Source organism: Eimeria maxima, genomic scaffold (genome assembly GCF_000499605.1).
Source record: "Eimeria maxima Weybridge genomic scaffold, Emw_scaff3, whole genome shotgun sequence".
In the NCBI taxonomy this organism is placed as follows: Eukaryota; Apicomplexa; class Conoidasida; order Eucoccidiorida; family Eimeriidae; genus Eimeria; species Eimeria maxima.
In genome coordinates this window covers 139,693-159,518 of record NW_013565846.1, presented here as the reverse complement: position 1 = coordinate 159,518, position 19,826 = coordinate 139,693, and the positions used below count along the sequence as shown (strand labels likewise).

Genomic DNA, 19,826 nt, shown 5'->3' with positions numbered 1-19,826 from the left:
TATATATATATATATATATATTCAAATGTTCATGGTATATATCGCATGCTTACATACCATATTTGCTCAAGTGCACATTCGTCTATTATGTTAACAGGCATTCTACAAATATCTACATGTATAGCTACAAATGCTCGCACGTCGGCTCTCCCGTTGCTCCTTTGTGCCGTCCTTAGCACCGGCATCGGAAGGCAGCAGACGGTGGATCAGAACAAAGTCCCCTCCAGTGCAGGACTCGGGGAAGAAGTGGCCGATGATTCCATCAACCCACAGCCCTAAAATATATATGTCCGTTTCTATCTATATTCGTGATGCGTGCATATATATGCATGTGCATATATTCAGCCAGGGGATTCCTAGGGAAGCCACAGTTTGTGTGTGCGGTGCCTACATGGTGTGCAACTGCCTTCCAAATTCACAGGAGAGAGGAACGAAGATGTGTGCAAGATTATCGAGAATAGAGATGGAAATACATGATGCAATAATAAGTAATAACCACACTGTCACTACTATAGAAAGACCAGAATGTTACTATGATGGCGCCGCGTCAGCGTTGTTAGAATAATATACTCCATCAAGTCCGGGCCTTCAGCTCCGGCAATGCGTTGGCATCTTCTTTAGTAGCTTCCTTGCCGCACGAGTCTCGGCAAGGCCAGAGCTTGGCTGTTGCATCTAACGAAACTGCAGCCAAACAACAAAAAGCGCGCAGTGCAACATGTGGTAGTACCACCACGTTCGCCGAGAGCTGGAAAGCCGGAGCAATGTCTCTTTCTTTGCCCTCCTAATCATTCGTCTAACCGCTTGCTATGGTCCCTGTTTGCGTTCATACTGGGCAAAGCACAGCACCATGTCTACTAGAACAGAATTAACCATGCTGCAAGTACGACAACGGAACAGAGCGGCGACTGCAACGCAACAAGGGCTATGCCTACCGCTAGCCAAGACATCGGTCTTCAAGTCGTAAGCCAAACTCGTCACGAACTGTGAATGGGCATTCTCAATCGTCCGCTCGCAATCGCCTGAGATGTGGGAGAAAATCCAACAAGGTGCTGGCTAGCTGTTGAATGAATCGAGGCTGTCCTTTATGAAGCGGCACGCGCCAGTAGATTTCCAGTTCTCAATTTCTACTGTCATGAACCGTGTACAAGTCATCTGATGTGCAGCTATGGTGGAATTCACCTGTTAAAATGTTCCAAGTGCGTATGCTTCGGTCGTCGCTGCACGAGATAATGTGCTCTCCTGTCGGATGTACAACAACATGTCGCACCCAATTATCGTGGCCAATCTGAACGTAACAGGCAGAACACAATATTAGCAATGCCCATACAGTCGCAAACAAGAATAAGCGAAAGAGCCACGGAAACGGCTGCAATGTTGCAACGCCAGCCGAAGGCCAACGGCCAAATCCTGCACTTCAAGAAAGATATTCTTTAGTCCACCGGAACTCACGAGGGTTTGCATGCAGCTGCCTCCAATCACATCCCAAATTTTTATTGTTTTGTCGCGGCTGGACGAAATTAAAACCAAACCGGCCAGCCGCAGGACGTGAGTGTCATTCCCCTCGCGTTCGGCGTCGGCCATGGCTTTCATGTCCTAAAGAACGAAACGGACAAGAGAATAAGGGCAATATCCCTGCAGATGATACCAATATGCTGACTTATTGCACAGCGTATAAAATACTTTCCGACAGAGTCAATGAGAAGCCCTCGCCCTCTTCCCCCCTATCTGTCTCACCAGCATTGAAGCAGGCAGAGGAGGAGGAGCTTTCCTGTGCCGGTGCATGTAACGCAGCATCGCCTCTGTAGCGAATATGACCGATTCAACGACATGTTCATGGCCCACCAGTTCGCGCACAGCTGAAGAGAAGTCCGGCCTCCAAATTACAACCCTGACATGAACACCGCACGCCGCGCCTAAACCGTGAACCCGAAGAGCCAAATCAGCGCTGGCCAGTGGTTATGAGGGCCACACGCTGTAGAGCGTTAACCCCAAAACCTAAACTCTACACCGTAAACCCTATACCGTAACTCCTTGAGGCACGGCCGTCCTCCTTGTCGCCTCAGTGCCATTGTTGTCTATTTCTGAAAAGGAATCCAACAAAGGAATGGCCAAAGTGAAAGCAAGTCGTCTGCAGTTAACGGCGAGCGGATTTACCTTTGGTCGTTCCCACCAGATGCAAAGAAAGGAGCAGGCTTCAGCTTCGCCTCGGGGACGCACAAACAGCGCACCCACGAGCCTCCCCCTGATCCTGCTGCTCCCCATCCCCCAGAGGCGTCTGTGGCTGTAAATGTTTTCAGACAGAGCCCTGACTCCGCGTCCCACAACTTCACGCTGCCGTCGCGAGAACAGGACACTATGCAGGGACTAGCGTCAGCGGACACAGCGGCAGCAGCTCCTTCAGCCTCCCTTGCCAAACTGCCTCCGTTGCGAAGATGCAATGGACGCGAACCAACGGGGATTTTGCTGCTTTGGCTAAGGCAAAGAAAGGCAACTGCCTGAAGCAACACCACAACTCACGGGCCAGCCAAGACAACCTGATACTAAATGTCTCTACTCGAGAGCCGTGCAGGATTTGAGGTAGTAGAAGGCCAACCCCGTAACGAAGGCACTGTACAATTTTTATGCAAGTGCTGGTACAGCCAGCATTCTTCATTCACAGAGCCACCGACTTCATGAATAGTAATTGTTAGCACTGTTGTTGCTGTTGCATGCAGTGACGGGTCTACTTAAAACGCACTGAGACAGAATCGTTATGGCCGCGCAAGGTCTGCTTCAGTGTATACGACGTCTGCACGTCGAATAGCCGAATCGTCATATCGGTAGAACAGGTGGCCAACCTAAGTACGGACAACAGTAACCCAAGGGGAGACAAAGGAATCAATCACGACAAAGCGAAACTCCTCCTCCCTTGTCAACCCTGTAGCACTTAACACACTAACATTCATGTCCTGTATTTGTATTGCTCTAGTCTTCACAATATTGTGGAGCAATGCAAACGCCTCACCAGCGACCCGAAGAGTCGAAAGCCAACCCTGTGACCGAGGCATTGTGGGCCTTGAATGTGCGCGAAGCCGCAGCAGTGCTGCTCCCCTCTATGACGATGACCTGAAAGAGATGGAAGACGGCAGCGAGCGAAACTAGCAACACCAAATATGTGGTTCTTTCGGCACCTCAGATGTGCAGACACTGTCACTAGCGTTGTGGGTTTGTTGGCTGGCCTCACACGAACGTTGCCGTCGTCTGCCCCAGCCAAAAGCTGCGGCAGAAGCGGGTGAAATGCGCAGCAAATAAGAGGCTGTCTTTGTGCAGATATAACACTGGACGGCTTAGGACTTGGAAGCCCGGCAGCCTCCTTGCTTCCCGACCCTGCCGCTGCAGTTGTGAACAGATTCAGCTGCTGCCCTTGCTGTTGTAGCTGATGCTGCAGCACTGTCACGCGGGCCTGTAGGCGAGCCGTTGCAGCCCACCGCTTGGGTAAAGTTTCGCTGTCGAACTTCTCCTCCCCCCTGGTACTGGAGGTGGCAGCTGAAAACTGAACACAAACAGCAACAACGTTGCAAGACTGAAATTCGCGCACCGGGCGGATTTCTCTGTTGCTTCATCTGGAAGACAGAACCAAATCCCCTCACAAAAGGCGAAGTGAATTGTGAGCCAGAAGCCCTTTTTCGTAAAACATAAACCCCAAACCCTTGGGACTGCCTGAGAATGGGTCACTGGAAGGAGTACTTACATCAATATGGGCCTCTCTTTCGAATGCTTTGTGCGTCTCCGGGAACTTTGACTCTAAGTACAGGGCAATGGCCAGATGGAGCTGCTGCTCCTGTCGGGCTCTCAGTGCCATCTTCTCAAGAGTTCAGCTGCTTGCACTTGTGGAAGTACAGCTGACTTCCTTCTGTTTACAATGTGTGCAGCTGCAGACAAGGCCTGTGTGCGCCTGCATGCTCTGGTCGTCACCGATCACCGGCGTTCAGCAGGAGGAATAGAATTGACAGGAAGAAAATCAGAGCATCTCTTTAATAGCTTGTAATGAACACAGAGACGCGGCGAGCTCCACAAAAATGAATGCCTCACGACACAAAAGACAGCGGCGCATGCCGGTGGTCGCAGCAAACCTTGTTCGCCTTCCTCGCGTAGATCATCAAAAGCAACAGCCCACCAGCCAAAAATTAGTAATACTAATCATAGCCGAACCTAAATACTCCACCGTTTTATTTCTCTACGCACATCACTCGGTATCATGAGCTTCCAACTGGCCACTCTGCGGGTGCTCAAGTGGTGGACCGCCAGAAGCTGTCTTGAGGCAGCCCAGCATTGCAGCCGCCGTTTCGATTTAATGGCCCTGTAGTTTCAAGTTAAACATGTGAAATACACACAACCTTTCTGTTTTATTTTGCAGACATCAGGCGCCCTCTTCTGCATTCAGCTTCCGTACAGAGCAGCTGGGCCTCCGCTCACGCACGGCACACACACCACTCAAATCACCGAAGCCACTGTGATGCTGTGTCTCTCGCTTCTCCCTTACTTCATAATGTATCTGGCTTTAATGTGGACATTGTCCATAGCATTTTCCGCCAAGTTGCACTTCTTCTTGGAGGGGAATGTCTAGCGATGTCTATAAGAGCTTACCTCGCAGAGGCTGCGCCGTTGGGATGCAAGTATTGCCTTGCCCATTTGAATGCACAGGGCAATCATGTTCTTCTTCCAAAATACCCGAGCTACATAGAGTCGAATTCAATGAAGTGGAATCTGCTTAGGACGACCCCAGCAATACAGCATGGCGATACGTAGTTCCGCCAGGATATCGGATCTGCAAGGGCTGTGCATAAATAAGACCGGCAGTGTACTTCATGCTGCTGTGTCAAGAGCAGCACGCACGTCTAACCTGGGCAACTAGGACCTGACTAGTATTTTATAGTTGTACATAGTGCAAGTTGATGACTGAGAATGCGCAGATCATTTCCCCGTTGGAAGCCCCCAAGTTTGAACTACCTGTTCAGGCCACTCTGCCTGGACAGTTGAAGACCATGCAAGCAAAGAGAACTCTGTGCCCGCGTTCGGAGCGACGATACAAGAGGCAGTTCAAAACCATAACCAACCCAAAATCAGCGGGCCTACCAGCGTCGTCTACTTTTTTCGTGAATGCAAACGCCCACATCTATACAGACACATGTGCATCAGTATATATATGCACATCCATTTGGACATATGCATGCTTACACTTCTACATAAACTTATTCATACAAATGCAGATTTCAAACATGAAACTACTGACCGGAGGACCTGACCAGTACACCCTCTGCGGGTAGAACAGAGTGCTGGGCTATGGCATTCCTCCATTGGAAAAAAGAAGATATGGGTACATATGTACAGTGATAAGTAAGCCTCAGGACTCTTCACTTGTCCCTTCTGGCTTATATCGCTGGAACATTCAGTGTCAGTGCGCGTGAAGTGGTGGCTTGCGGGCCCTGCTAGTTTCAAGTGCCAGTTGGTTCATAACCCACTTCATCCTTCCCTGAGTGGCTATGAGTGCAGTGCACAACGTATGGGAAGCGTAACTGCTTGGCGGGTCGTTTAGAAGAGGCGCGGCGAGCGCTGAACCAAAGTCAGCTTCGGGCACTAAGTCGGCCATGATGGTCAGCACTGCAGTATAGGAGAGGAAGTGCGTTAAAACAGGATTCAGGAACACCGAGTCCACGTGGTTCATGCTTGCGAGGGCGCCAAATGTTCGCTTCAAAAAGTTACCTGCGTGCAAGTCGGTGCGTGTCCAGAGACGGCCGAAGAAGTTCGGCTCCGTTGGATTCTTAGAGGCGACAACCACCTCATCGAAGTCGTCCAGCATAATCTGCAGACAGGGACGCATGGTAGTCAAGCACCGAAGCCCCTTTTTGCATGCGTATATTATACATACCCTTTAGACAACCTATTGTGTTATGCGGGAAAATGTACGTGTACACATCTGTGGTGCTATGTGCCTTTTGCTTGTGGCAGCAAGTGCTAAACTGAATGTTGAAAGGGGGTTCCCTGCTATTGAATCCCCCGTCTTGAAAACTGCAGACTTCAAACATGCTTTTGGGTTGGACATGGCTTGAGGGGCGGTGAACAGTGAACTTAGGACGGCTGCCTGAAGCATGCCATTATTTTAACCGCGTCAGCTGACCCTGTAATGAAACGGTTTCCTCCATTGCAATCCATGGCCGAGTGCTGGCTCGCCGTTAAGTGTGGTGACAGGATCCATGCTAGTGGCAATGTCATGTATAAGCACGCCGGTATTCATGAACTCTTTGTACGCCATCTCGTTGCCCCACTGCTCATGACACAGCCATAGGGACACGAAACTATCCATTCCGCGCATTCCTCAGTGCGTTCGTACTACCGTATAACTAATACACTGCTCAGGGCTGGCACAGCCAGCTACACAGCTGAAAAGCGTGAATTTGTGGGCTTACCGCGGGGGCACCGAAAGTTACACAGCGAACCTGAAGAAGCCCTGCATCCAGCAGGGAGCGAGCCTTGTTCGCGAGGTACCAGGCAGCTATTTGGGCGACGGCCCCCCCTAGCGAATGGCCGGTGAAAAGTAACACCTGCCGCTTTCCTGTGGCTTTAGATTTCTCCTTCACTTCCCGCAGGTCATCTTCCAGCATTGCTTTGAAGATATGTTTAAAGGCAAACAGGAACCCAGAATGGACTTTACCCTCTCCCGAACGGGACAGCTCTGGGTCTACTGTCGTTTCCCACATGGTATTCAGGAGCCACATCTGCAATTTGTTCGCACAATGATATTTCGCAACAGATAACGGACTTCCTTTACTGTGGCACTACATCACCGGCAACAGTGAAACGGCGTAACCCGAACTACTAGCTGACGTACTTTAGGAAACGGTGTGCCCCGAACTACCCATATCTTGTCTACGTAGTCGTTGTTTTTCTCATCGATTTCCCAAGTCACCCATTCGGGTTCTCTTTCGAGTCGGAAGAGCCAAGGTGATTCTACAGGCCGGAGATAAGTTGCATCAATTCCACACCTGTCTTCATGTACCTTCGGCGGACAGGGGACCGACGCTTCGCTCACTGGGCAGTTCCAGCCGAGGACTCCGAGAGATCTCCAGAAATCCATGCGCCCCCACTGCGCAGATAGCTGCCCTTTTGGTGCCTTCAGCTTGTCAAAGAAATCAAGATCTGTCAGGTGTCGAGGGCATGACCGAAAGCGTTGGCTGTCATGAGGCCTGCTCGGGTCTACTCGAAACCGCGGTGAGAGGTCATCGTGCCGTAACGGACCTGCAGGCATGGAATCTCTTCCCCCCTCCGACGCATTAATAATATGGGTTACCATCCAAGTAACTTGCTAACAGACGACACCGCACCTTGCGTTTGTGTATGGCGTCAAATAGATGAAGCTTGGTCCCGTGGAACATACCTGCTTCAGCTACTTGCACGGTGCCAACGCGCGTGACCTTCCACGGTTTAAAGAAGAAAGTACTTGCATTGAGGTGATGACTCCACTGCCACATGGATCCGGTATCCATCGTGACCAGATGCAAAATCCACAGGTTGTGCCACGAGTCGTAAACTCGTTTCTTCCAATCTGCCGGGGAGTTAAATGGCTTGCGCTCCCCAGCTCCGCGATGTGTCATTCTATTTCCGTCGTATACGCGGGGTTTCCAGTCTGAAGGTATGTTCACGGGAAATGCAACTTCAGCTCCTACCTTCCGCAAGTAATCGTAAATAGGGTAATCCTTGTAGTCAGGGCTGTCTGGGCTCGGGTTGCGCACAGCGTCTTGCCAGGACTTCTCAGGGTATTCTTCGTACGTAGTACACGTAGTGGCTGCACGTACATACAGCAGACATTGTAATTTCACTCTGGAATGTGGGGCCCAACAATAGCAATGGAAAGACATCACAGCCACGGCCCCTGGGCCTACGCTTATGGTATAGACAGTAGTAAAGTAAAAGCCGTAGCCTGGATGACATACCAAACTGAATGAGGTCCTTGAGTGGGAGCAGAAGTTTCAGGTCTTTTACAACAATGCTGTTCAAAGCTTCTCCAACGTTGGCTTCCAGCATGTTGACATTCATACCGGCGAAGGCCTCGACAACGTGCCATGCAAGGCGCAAGCTGCTTGATGTAATAAGTTTCCGAATCCATTCTTTCTTGTGCCGCGTGAAGGCAAGATTAGAAGCAATCACAAGGGCAGTTTTCAGCCTCGGGTGTAGCACACTTAGGCTTTCAGCATCCAACGCCTTGATGTTCACAGCGGCGTCGTCCAGTTGGGAAACAACGCAAGCAGGATCCGAAGAGCTGCGCGTGTTTCCACTTCCAGAGAAGAAAAAATTATTGCACACGCGCAGGGACTCATATGCTTTCTCGTTGAAGTCGCGGTCGAGCCCCAGGCGCGTCATATCCACTGATTGCGTTAAATCCCCTAAGGTGGTCTGCAACGTGGTTTCCAATGCTTTAACAGCCTCCCTTCTTCCGTAATACGGCGCCTCTTGAAGAAATACCTTCGGGCATGGGCCAGATGAACGGCCGTTTGCGTCTATGGAAACCACAGGGGATGCGCCGACTCCCAATGAATGATTCAGGAAACCGTGGGAGGGAACAGCACGTGCAGCTTGGGCACGGTCTCCTCGCGGGCAGTCATCGCGGTCTTCTCCAACGAGCACATAAGGAACTGGGGCATTTGTATATTCTGCCATGAGCACTGCAACATCATTTTCACCTGCGAATTCATTCAACAGTTCGGCTGCTCTGTTTTGTTGTGAGGTAGGCTGGTGTCCACTGGACACTCCTTCTGGGTCGAGCACCTCATGTGGAGCACAAAATACACGAGGGAGTGAACAGAAAGCAGCGAAGAAAAAGAAGGAAATATTTGCAAGTGAACAATGGGCCATCATGGTTCGCCTATGCGGAGTTCACGGATGCACTGCGTGGCCATAGCAGCTTGTTAAAATTTTATCGCGTTTCCCACAACCCCCTGAGTTTCTCTTTCTCCTTCTTCCTCCGTTTAATACTATTTATGTATTCTTAGGGCTTGAAGGGGAAACCTGGACTTGGTCGCAATAGACACCGCCAGGCGTTGCCGACGACGTCCAGGTCACCGGCAGCAGGAGTGAAGGGGGCGTGCTCGAGGGGATGAGGGGAGGCCACACGCTGCTCCTGCAACTAGAAAAAAAATAATAAGCAAAACTCAAAGCTTTGCCCATTCTGAGAACAGTCGGAGATGGAAGACGGCCGCAGCGTGCCAGTCACCTCCGGTTCTCCCACGGCACGCTCAAGCAATGTGCCTGCCTGCCTCCGATCCCTTGTTGAAATAGTTAAGCGTTTGCTTGCTTGGTCTGCTAGTTGCTTTGCCACTCAGTAATGATACTCAGGCACAGTAAAAAAGAAACATCTGCGCCTGACCGTCACAATCTGCTCCCCCGAGCGAGCAACGGCTGAGCCCAAAATGGCAGGAGGACTTTGAAATCGTCTCAAGAGTAAGCCCTAACAAACTTGGAGTCTCATCACAAGCATTTGATACCTAAATTTATTTTTTTAACCCCTCGTTTTATGGCCATCATCCCGGTGAGCGAACGGACGGAAGCCCGTGTTCCTCTGCACCGCGAAACGAGAAACAGGTTAGGTAAAGTGTATTCCGGTGAACAAAATAGCTAATTGCTGCATTCTTATTCGTTTGGCTAGCTTTCTCTTTGTGAAACCGGTTTGAAGTGAAGGCAACCCGCCTGCAGGAAGAGCAGAACCACTGAGGAAAACAGCATTCCCTGTTAAGTGAGCCCAGTGAACCTCCTGTGGCGCTGTGGCACACACAGCATCTTCCGGCCTTAAGCAGCATTGTCTAGGACTACGCAAAAACTCTACAACGACTTCCGCTGGAAACCTTAGGGGACACACGGAATCGTAGTATTACCACAAACTCTCATTCGGGTTTTCTTCCCGTCATTGCTACACTAGGACCCCTTGCTGCGTGCCCTTAACGGGCGGAAGTTCTGTCATGTACACACTAAATGCTACCTACGTGCAATTGATATATGACACTATGCAACTCCACAGCAGCGAATTAAAACAAAGGAAGGGGCAATGGCTTCTTATGTTCAAGCGGAATAACAGGGACAGGCAAACGACACTTCACCGCATATCAAGGACTGACACATAAGAAGATATATCTGTAATGGAGAAAAATATACAGGTGACACGAGCTGCTGAGAGTTTATTCAACACTTGTGGAGGAAAATTAGTGAGACAAGCTTTGCAGCGGCGGAATTTTTGTGATCAACATGAAAACGGCAATATATCCCAACAAAGTGTAGACTTGAATGAAATTGAGAAACAACAAGTCAATTTGTGAAGTATACAGAAGTGTTCTTCATTTTAAAATACGAACAATCTGAACCAAACCTACGAAGTTGAATCGAATACATATAACTGAAGGACAGATCGAAATATTTGGTTGGCCCAACCAGATATATCTCTCTCAGAAGCGTTGCCGAGTGGTGAGCAGAAAAAGACCGACGCTGGAGCGAATTTTCGTCGTATGCAGGGTTCAGCTGCTACATACTTAAAAATATGAAGTTAAAACACTTTTGTGTCTGCAACTAGATTAGTACGCGTCAATGCACGTTTTATTATCTCGAGAACTTGCCCTCGCATTGAGCATACAACATAGTTACGAACCGAGGCATATTTGTTGCGGTAGCTGCATCAAAGTGCAAAATGTTGGGTAAATAAGTTACAACAAATGAGAAAGCACAGGCATCGAGTCTTTATGCGCAGTCACACACACTTCGGAGCTCCCACAGTTAAATCAGGTCAATAGGCTTTATTATCAAGCATAACCATATGAACTGGGCTTGCCTTGGAGCCACGCAGAAAGGCCGTCAAAGCATACAAACTTGATCTAACATTGGGGCAACCGTTGCAGGAATGAAAACATACAAAACAGATATGCCTACGAGCCTGAAATGAGAGCAGTGGAATGGATTGGTAGTCAGCTATATCTGCAGAAGTGCAAAGTCTGCAGCAGCCGCCAACCTTTCTAGAGCTGCAGAGGTGATGCACGTGTAATTGTCAACACATCTCACGCGTTAGACAGTTGAGTACACCACAGCTTTGTTTACTCAGATCGATGTAAACACGTAAAAGATGATCAAAAATTACCTCCGTAGAACTACACCATCGTCAGAAGCTTAAGTTCTGCTGGTGACGGAAGGAGTCCCGATGCAGCGCCGTGCCGAGCACAGACGACGTGGGCGTATTTGTTGCGAAACTTCTGGAAAGTACAGTTTAAAGAGAATGTTTCTTGACTGAAGAACTCAAACTTACTGGTTAAAGTACGAAGAACTGCAGAAGCGATCACTTTCGCATCATATAGCCGCAAACGAGATGTAGCGGGGCCCCATGCCTGCGGCGGGTCTGGTGCCAGCTGTTGGAAGCGGAGAGAGGATGTTCGTGCCTTACAGCCTTCAGCGTTTTTTCTGTGCTGACGCCTCTTTTTAAGTGTTATCAATAACTCACAACGGCGGAGACAACGTAGACAAGGACGGAAAGACGGGGGGAAAAGTCCCCCGTTCGTCCCAGGCTGACGCTCTTGGGCGTTGCCTGGCTGCTACAGCCTCCTGTGTACTATTTTGCAGCTTTCTTTTTAAGGCGTTCATTGTTTATGTTTTGGCTTGATGTATTGGTTTCATTTTAATCCTGCAAGACACTTGCCGAGTTCTCCTGGTGCTTCCGCTTGCCACGACAGCCGAACGTGAAGGATTTCCGTCCCTTCTAGCGGGTCTCTTTCCGCTTTTATAGATCATACGGTTGATGATTTTGCCAGAAGAGGATAGCACTAAACAACAACGGGTGCAGCTGCGAGACCAGAAACAGTTGCAACGGCGAACCACAGCTTCTGCCTCTTGACGGATTCCCTGTTTTGCAGTGTGTCGGTGAAAGACGCCTCTTATCCCCGCACATTTTTATTATTGCAAACGGCGACGATAAGCGGCGAGTTCGGCGTTGTCTGCGCCGTTCCTCTTCTTTCAACCTTTGCCCCGAGTCTTCAACATCATAACTGTTTTAAATGGAGGAGAAGGGAACGCAGTCGGGCGGTGAGAACGGGAGGCCTTTTTTTTTGGTTTCTTAAGTAGTACCTTTTCATGTCCACCTCTGCACTGTGCATTAGGCCAGTCCGTCTTTTCTAGGAGTGCAGGTACAGCCTCGTAAACACCACTGCAATCATAATGCCTGGATACCGTAGCAGCAACGGGACGTACTACATGCATTGGAAGGGGGGGGGACAAATCAGTGAATAATTTGGAAATTGTTTTGTGTGTTTATAGACGGGCTGGAATGCCTCAAGAGGGTCCGCAGTGAAGGCTGCGTTCTCCGGAGACAACAGCTCGTGCGAAATTCGCCTCTCCCCATCACTTCCTGCTACACTGTAAGCCTCCCATCCAACCTAAGAATTTGAGGGGAGGTGCTGGGCCTCCTTATTTTTCTGTTTGTTGTAGTTCATGCTCCCCTCTGTTTGTGGGTTTCAAGCCCCTTTTTCTGGCAGCCCCTCGGTGCATCTCAACATCCACTAGCTGTACCTTTACCTGCACACATGCATTTTCATGTTCTTGGATGTATTGATGGTATTCAGCAGCAGCAGCAATCACCTGTGCCTGCCTGTGGCGTGCTTTCTTGCAGCTGGACGAAGTGATAGGGTTAGGGTCGTTTGCCTGCCGGGTGTACCGCGCGACAGATATTTTATCGGGTGTGCGCCGAGTGGTGAAGCGGGTCAGCAGGGACCAGCCAGAAGGAGTTCGTATTTTGCGAAACGAAGTGACATTTCTAAGGAGAGCACACCATCCAAACATCGTCAGACTCTTCGAGGTCTTCGAGGACCCGGACGCCGTCTACCACGTAGGACGTCGGGTGCTTTATGTCATATGCATATTTCTATCCCCATTTCCTTTGATTTTCTTGGCTCCTGTCTACCCCCTTCTATTTTTTGGCGTTGTGTCCTCCATTTTCCTTTCCCCCTCCTTCCTCCCGTTTGCTTCATCTTTTCTGTCCAGCTCTCTTCTCCCTTGCTGTAGTCTTTTTGTATTTTCTCGTTTACGTTTGTCTCGATTAAACTTGATTGTTTTTGGCGATACGCAGGCGTCTTTTCGTGCCGCGGTGTTGTCGTTTACTATGATCTCCTTGTGCTCTCTGTCCCATTACGTATTGCCGTCATGGGTTGTGTGTCTGCGTGCTCATCATTCTCTCCACTGTGGCTGCTGCACCACCCGACGTAATTATCTCCTCCCCTCAGACGCGTTGTCTCTCTGCGGGTTTACCGTTTGATTTTATGCACGCTCAAGCCTATCTGCTCATGTGGAGTTCCTTAGATTCTCGGCTCTCCGACCGCCGTTTTCCATTGCCACTGCTTTGCTGTTTGACAGTCGAGCTTGTGGCTTTCACCGCTGCTCAGTTTTCGTGAATCTGCCCGCGTGCTGATGCTGGCCTTTGTTTGCATTTCTGTGATTCCGTGTCTACCATGTTTCATCACAGTTTTTCCTTCCGTGCGGGTTGTGTTCCTTCTAATAAGCAAGTTGGTGTGGAGTATATGTACAGGTGACTGAGACGTGTTATGGTGGTGACCTGCACCAGTGGCTGGACAGGCGCTTGAGGAGAAGGCAGAGACACTCCAGAAGGCGCACTGTCAGTTTCTGCTCCATTAATGATAATAACCCGGCTGAGCTGCAGCAACACCTGCAGGAGGAACAGCAGCAGCAGGGACAGCAAATCGGCGGCAGCCCCGTCGATCCCGAGTTAGCTCAGCCGTCCTCGGCACCAACAGCGGCAACAGCAACAGCAGCAACAACGCCTAATTCAGTGGAGGGGTACAGCAGCAACTCTCTCTCGCCGGTTGCTGCTTCCTTCAACAGGCGAGCGGGCAGCAGCATGCGAGTGGCTTGCCCGGTTGCAGCTGGTGCAGCAGCTGCCGCAGCAACAGTAGCCGCAGCGGCGGCCGGACTAGCGGCATCATCCTTGTCTCCATCTTCATCTCCAACAGCAGCAGGCCCATCGGGGCCAGCAGCAGCAGCACCAGGCAGTCGGCCGTTGGTGAGCGAAGAGATGGCTGCGCAGATAGCAGGGCAGCTGTTGTGTGCACTGCGTTATTTGCACAGCAGGGAAATTGCGCATTGCGACGTAAAACTCGAAAACATTTTGTTGGCAGCAGAATTAGATGACTCTGAAGCGACGGGAGACGGTGCCAGTAGCGAGGAGGAAGAGGCGGCGCTCATGCAACAGCAAGAGCTGCAGCTGCAGCAGCAGCAACTACTGCAACAGGAGCAGGAAAGAAACACCTACGCAACAAACAGGGCCCGCCCTGGGCTGCGTCGACCAACTGGCCACAGTAGCAGCAGCATCAACAACAGCAGCAGCAGCAGCAGCTCGAATGCACTGGCGGTAGTGCCGATGGTGTTGCGAAAGCGACGTGGGTTGGGAGGGGGAGAAGGCGAACGAAGCGAATGTAGAGATAGAGACAAAGAAACAGACCGAAACAGCAGAAATTTGTCGCTACCAAATGCCAGAGACAGCCCTAGCGACTCCACACATTCTCTCGCCGGCAAGTTTCGAAGGAAGAATATTATTGTAAAACTTGCAGACTTTGGCCTTGCGAAGAAAATCGTGCGAGGCAGGCCGAGGCAGAAGGTTCGTCTTGGCCCGTACTGCATAGTTGGCTTGCCCTGACTTCTGAATCTCCCTCTCTCTCTCTCTCTATCACTTCTCTTTGTGCCGCCCCAGTAGTCGCATTTCTTTCCGTTCTGTACTTTTTCCCCCTTCATCCACTATTTTGGCTATTTACCTTCCCAGTCCTTGCGTTTGCCTTTCGGTGTTCGCTGTACTTGTCCTTCTGTTGGGCAACAGACAGATGATGATTCAGGGTCGTGATATAGTTGTCATTGACTTAAATCTGTAGGTGTGTGCATTCCTTTTGTCTTTTTCGTGCTCTTGGGGCTTCTTTTGCTTCTCAAATATCTTGTGTTGACTGGCCCTTGTAGTTACTTGCTGTCTGGTATCGCAGGTGTGCCCCAGGCTGTCTGTAGAAGGTACGCTCTATTACCGCTCTCCTTGGCAGATTCTGCACGGGGTGGAAGGGGATGAGCGCAGCGACTTGTGGGCATTGGGAGTTGCGCTTTTTATTCTTTTTTCTGGTCATCCTCCATTCAACGGCGACGACAAAGCTTCCATTGACCGAGCCGTAAGGAGTTTCTGCAGGGCCCAGCTACTATTCCCTAACTCGTTACTCGTCGGCAGCCAGACGGTCCACATCACCAGTGCAATCGTAGAGATAGATGCAAGCAGATGCAGGCAGATGATGATTGTGACATATAATATACACACGTATGATATACTACTATTTTACGAGTATTTACTATTGTAAAAATACAGAAGCGGGAAGAAACACACGGACAAAATGCACACAGGCAGCAGCAAGAGTCCGCAGCCGTTGAAAATTTGCAAGGTACATAGGGGGTCGCTTTGCCTGCGCGCATAAGCACAGTAGCATCTGACGCTGTGTATAAATGCACGCCATTAACGTATAGCGAATGGCATGTATTTTTCAAAGGGTGCATTGTTTGCCATCTCCGTGTCTGTATGCAGATCACAGACACGCCGGTCTCCTTTAGTGGGGGGGTGTGGGCAAGCCTGTCTCTGCCTTGTTTGGGCTTTTTGAGAGCCCTACTGTACAATCCTCTGCTGCCGCTGCATCTCAGAGGCCCTCCACCCCCGCCGCCTTACGGCCAGCCCACCGCCGAACGCATGCTCAAACACCCGTGGCTGCAGCACTGCTTTCGAGAGGAACGACGCCGTGAGTCTCCAGCGTCCACAGCGAAACCAACGATCAAATAGATGCAGCTTGTTCTGCATGGGGCAACTGCCACTTCCGGGGTAGACGTTTTCTTGTTCGCTCTCGCCAGTTGCCTTAGGCTGTTATCCGCTGCGTTGGACTGTCTGTCCTTGTCCGTTTGATTTTTTCCCGTTGTGGGTTTCTTCGGTATGTGTGGCCCTGAGTTGTCGCTGAGCCTCGATGTGCCTTAGCAGTTTTTGCGTGTGTTTGCGCCTGTTACCGCGCGTTTTGTCATGCGGCGCTTGTGTTCGTTTCGCTTGGTATTTGTTGTCTTTACTCTTGGCTTATGTTTGCGTATGCCCCCTTCACTATCTTTCTGAAGTTTTTCCGTTTCTTGTATTTGCATTTGTTGTATGTGTGATCAGGTCTAATGCGTGCGGTTTCTGCGCCGTCGATCAACTTCTTGGGGGACCCTTCCCCCACTTCAGTTGCATCCTCGGGTGGAGGTTCGTCTCCATTTTCTTCTCATGCTTCTCTTCTGTCTCCTTCTGTCAGCCGAAGCAGCCTTCAGCATGCGCGGAGAGCCCCGTCGGATCCTTCTGTACAGACAGGCTGGCTGCCTTTCAAGCCCCAAGACAACGCTAGGGAACTGCAGGCATCTGTGTCTAGGGCTGCTTCTGACCCTCCGCTACTGCAGCACTTCAAACAGGCCCATTCTGCCCCAGCAGCAGCAGGAGGAACAACCACAACAGTAGCGGGCAGACGAGGAAGCGTCTCCTGTTGCGTCTGCTGCAGCTCCTGGAGGTGCCCCTTTGGATGTGCCACTCTACCCAGGCAGCAGAAAGAATTCAACAAACTGCGAATATGCTGGGGCAGGGCTCCTCTTGTTGCATGGGATGAGATGTTGTTGCCACAACAGCAGCAGCAGAAACGAGCAAGACCGCCGCCGTCTGAGGGAGGCGTGGGGGACTTAGTCGTGGCTGCCGAACACGAGGAGGAGAAGCCGTTGGGAAGTGCGGAGGCAAATATAGACAGAAGTAAACAGACAAGCAAGGAGATCAACAGTGAAGAAAAGGATGAGGATTCAAATAGCGACAAGAAGTGCTGCGTGCTGCAGGCGTTCGGCGTACGCGCGTTGCGGTGCGTCTCTTGCGAGGGCGAAGAGGCCTTGAACTTTTTATCGGAATGCAGCAGCGACTGGAGGGGTTTGCCCGAATGCAGCACGCAGCAGCTGCAGCCTCATGTGCGGCTGACATGCCCGATTTCAGGTTTGCTTGGTCTGGAGAGCTGCGTAGCAGCAACAAATGCTGCCGCTGCAGCAGCAGCGGCTGCTGCAGGAGTGGCCAAGGCGGTCCACCGCGAAGCAGCAGCGCATCTGCAGGGACCGCAGCAGGGCCCTCCTTTGGAAAACGTTCCCCACTTTCATCTGCCAGCTCTTACGGCGCCATTATCGACTGTCTTCAGCAACAGCAGCAGCAAGAGTCGCTGCTATTGCAGCAGCGGCGATTGTGAATTTAACAAGAGGGCAGAAGGCACAGACGCAGTACCCTTATCTGTTTGTGGCCGATGCGCCTCGACCAGCAGGAACAGGAGCAGCAGCAGGAGCTGCTGCATAGCGGTGGCTGACTGGCTGATGGTGGAGTTATTTGAAGCCCGGGTTTTGCTGCTGCTCCTGGCTGCTGCCTGGCTAGAGTTCGCTTCTCTGAGCCCTCTGCAGAAGGCTCTGCGGTCGGTGGTAGCGAAGCTGATGGAGAATGACGAACTGTTTCGACCAGTCAGGGATGTCTTGTGGGTCCTTGATCCTCAGCAGACAGGACATGTTTCTTGTAAGTATCCTGCAGTAGCTGCACTGTTACGTACTAGCTCACAGCTAGACAAAAACTACAAGGACAAGTAAGTCCTTTCACGTAGCAGCTTATAGGTAGCAGGACGACAGCCCGTCATAGGTCGAGCACCAATCTTGAATTTTCAGTCGGATGCATTCATACGCAAAGTGATGCAGCTGAATGAGGTGGGTGCACAATACGCCGGTGTGCGTAGGAGTAGGAGCACGGACAAGAATGCAGCAGTACACGAGGGCTCCCAGCATACAGTGCCGCTTTTCTTGTGGTGCAATGCGACCTATTCTTGTGCTTCCGCTGCTTTCGTTCAGGGCATTGCTTGCTAGATAGTCTTAAAGTTGTTCGCGACTTCTTCCGATTGGAGGCCTTCCTTAGAGATGGCGATCAAAATAACAGCGACACCCCGAGTACAGTGGCTGGCCTCAGACAGCCTCACCCCAGTGGCAACAGCAGCAACTCCATGAGCAGTAATTTGCCTGCATCGCCTCTGCAGACGATTTTGGCATTTGCTGGTTTATCTGCTGGGGAGGGGCCGCAGTTGTCCGATTTGCTGCCCTTCTGTGAAGTGCTGGACAACGCCTTGGCGCAGACTGCCACACTGAGTAACGATGCAAACTCGAGCTTTGTTCCCGTTGAGACGCACCCGTGTGGACAGTTTCATCAGCCAAGAGAAGGTACCCCAGAGCAGGCCGAGGAAGAAAGACTGGCAGGGAGAGCAACAACAGCAGCAGGTGCCGTGGGAAGAACCGGTGGTCCGTCTTGCTTGATGGAGGAAGCCTTAGTGTGTCTAGATACCGACGGGAGCGGGTCAGTAGAGTTCGATGAATTCTTGGCCGCCTCGATGACCCGGCTAGATTTTCTCGAAAGGAAACCGACCTGCAGGTACCTTATTTGCACCCATCCCCATACAGGAGACAGAAATGCACTTTGCTGCTTCTTCCTTGGTGCTGAACATGAAACAGCATTCAGCTGTTTGTCTGCCTGCGTGCTAACGGACATTTATTGCCCTGTGGGTCTTTCCTAGCTCTCTTCTGTGGGTTACTGTTTGCCGAGTTTAAATGGGATATGTTTGCGACTTTATATATGAACATACCGCACTCTTGGCTTGTGTCTACCCACCCTGTTCTAACAAACACCTGTTTCTCATTTGTTCACAACTGAGCTAAATAGGCCACCAGCACCCCGACAGTGCCAGCTGCTTTCGATGCTTGCAGGTTCAGTTGTTTGGTTTGTTTGCTTTCGTTTGCCGCATTGCTGCCTTTTTCTACTGTGTTTTTCCTCAGTTGCATGTGCTTCACTTCATATGATCCTTTCTGTTTTTTAACGTCTTCATGCTAGCTTCCTTCGCTTCACCTCTGTATAATTTCCCTGCTACTCTGCTGCCATGTGCGTTTGCCGTTCTGTTGTCGATTGCGTTTTCCGTGTTTTCCGCACAGCGTGGCTTTTCGGCTGTTGGACCGCAACGTGGACGGTTTTGTGTCTGCCAACGACTTGTTGACGATTTTGCACTTCGATTCGAAGTCGGATTTACAGGGTGTTTATGAGGCGCAGAAGAAACGGGCAGACGCAGCAGTAGCATCGCTGTTGAGCGCTACCGCTGCTGCTGCCGCTACTGGGGACCCCCTACCGCCTGGGTCTGTGCTTGATGAGGCAGAGTTGGTTTCGGGGGTCGATGACCAAGGAATTGCTTTTCAAGTCCCCGCTGGTGCGGCATATATACTGCAGCTCGAAGGTGTTACTGCAGCCACTGCTCCGGTGTACGTCCAGGTCGTCCGGGAGTTGAAGGCGACGCAGCCAAACGCAAACGGCTTGTGGAGTTTTGAAGATTTTATGAACTTGCTCTAAGGTGGCTTCACATGCACACCGACAGCTCCGTGCATTTGTAAATATGCATGCACCCGTTTTGGTGAATGGGTTTGTTTTAACCCCATAAATTCCCCGTGGCAGCCTTGTGCCTCAATTAGCATGCATGCCATCCGAAATGGTTTAGAAGGGGAAACCCCACATCAAGGCCTGCGGCAGCAGGGTGGATGGCGCATGCTAGCAAATATGCGTTCCTTAGATACATATTCGCATGAACTGGTCGGGGTATCGTCTAGCTCTTTGCTGTGGAAGCCACCCGGATATTCTGCCTGCCGTGTAGGCAGATGGAGATCGTTGCTCGGGCGTTTTAAAT

The 19,826-nt window shown here is 50.8% G+C and overlaps 3 protein-coding genes across 3 annotated transcripts; 1 reads left to right on the top strand and 2 right to left on the bottom strand.

Annotated features, from left to right (window-relative positions):
• Positions 1-574: 574 nt before the first annotated feature.
• Positions 575-3,841, bottom strand: EMWEY_00000610 (WD-40 repeat protein, putative; the record flags this gene model as incomplete). Its single annotated transcript, XM_013481259.1, has 10 exons — positions 575-681; positions 933-1,019; positions 1,180-1,285; positions 1,450-1,593; positions 1,735-1,888; positions 2,155-2,495; positions 2,738-2,837; positions 3,005-3,105; positions 3,224-3,532; positions 3,731-3,841. 10 exons carry the CDS (start codon positions 3,839-3,841, stop codon positions 575-577), a joined length of 1,560 nt encoding a protein of 519 aa, XP_013336713.1.
• A 1,593-nt stretch (positions 3,842-5,434) lies between these two features.
• EMWEY_00000600 (lipase domain-containing protein, putative) lies at positions 5,435-8,889 on the bottom strand (the record flags this gene model as incomplete). Its single annotated transcript, XM_013481258.1, has 6 exons — positions 5,435-5,842; positions 6,158-6,304; positions 6,447-6,755; positions 6,896-7,176; positions 7,415-7,822; positions 7,971-8,889. The coding sequence occupies 6 exons, from the start codon at positions 8,887-8,889 to the stop codon at positions 5,435-5,437; spliced, it is 2,472 nt and encodes an 823-aa protein (XP_013336712.1).
• Positions 8,890-12,059: 3,170 nt separating this feature from the next.
• On the top strand, positions 12,060-19,495 carry EMWEY_00000590 (CAM kinase, CDPK family, putative; the record flags this gene model as incomplete). The annotated part of the gene is made up of 9 exons (XM_013481257.1): positions 12,060-12,087; positions 12,319-12,419; positions 12,671-12,886; positions 13,583-14,668; positions 15,042-15,218; positions 15,623-15,830; positions 16,235-17,635; positions 17,962-18,532; positions 19,087-19,495. 9 exons carry the CDS (start codon positions 12,060-12,062, stop codon positions 19,493-19,495), a joined length of 4,197 nt encoding a protein of 1,398 aa, XP_013336711.1.
• Positions 19,496-19,826: the final 331 nt, after the last annotated feature.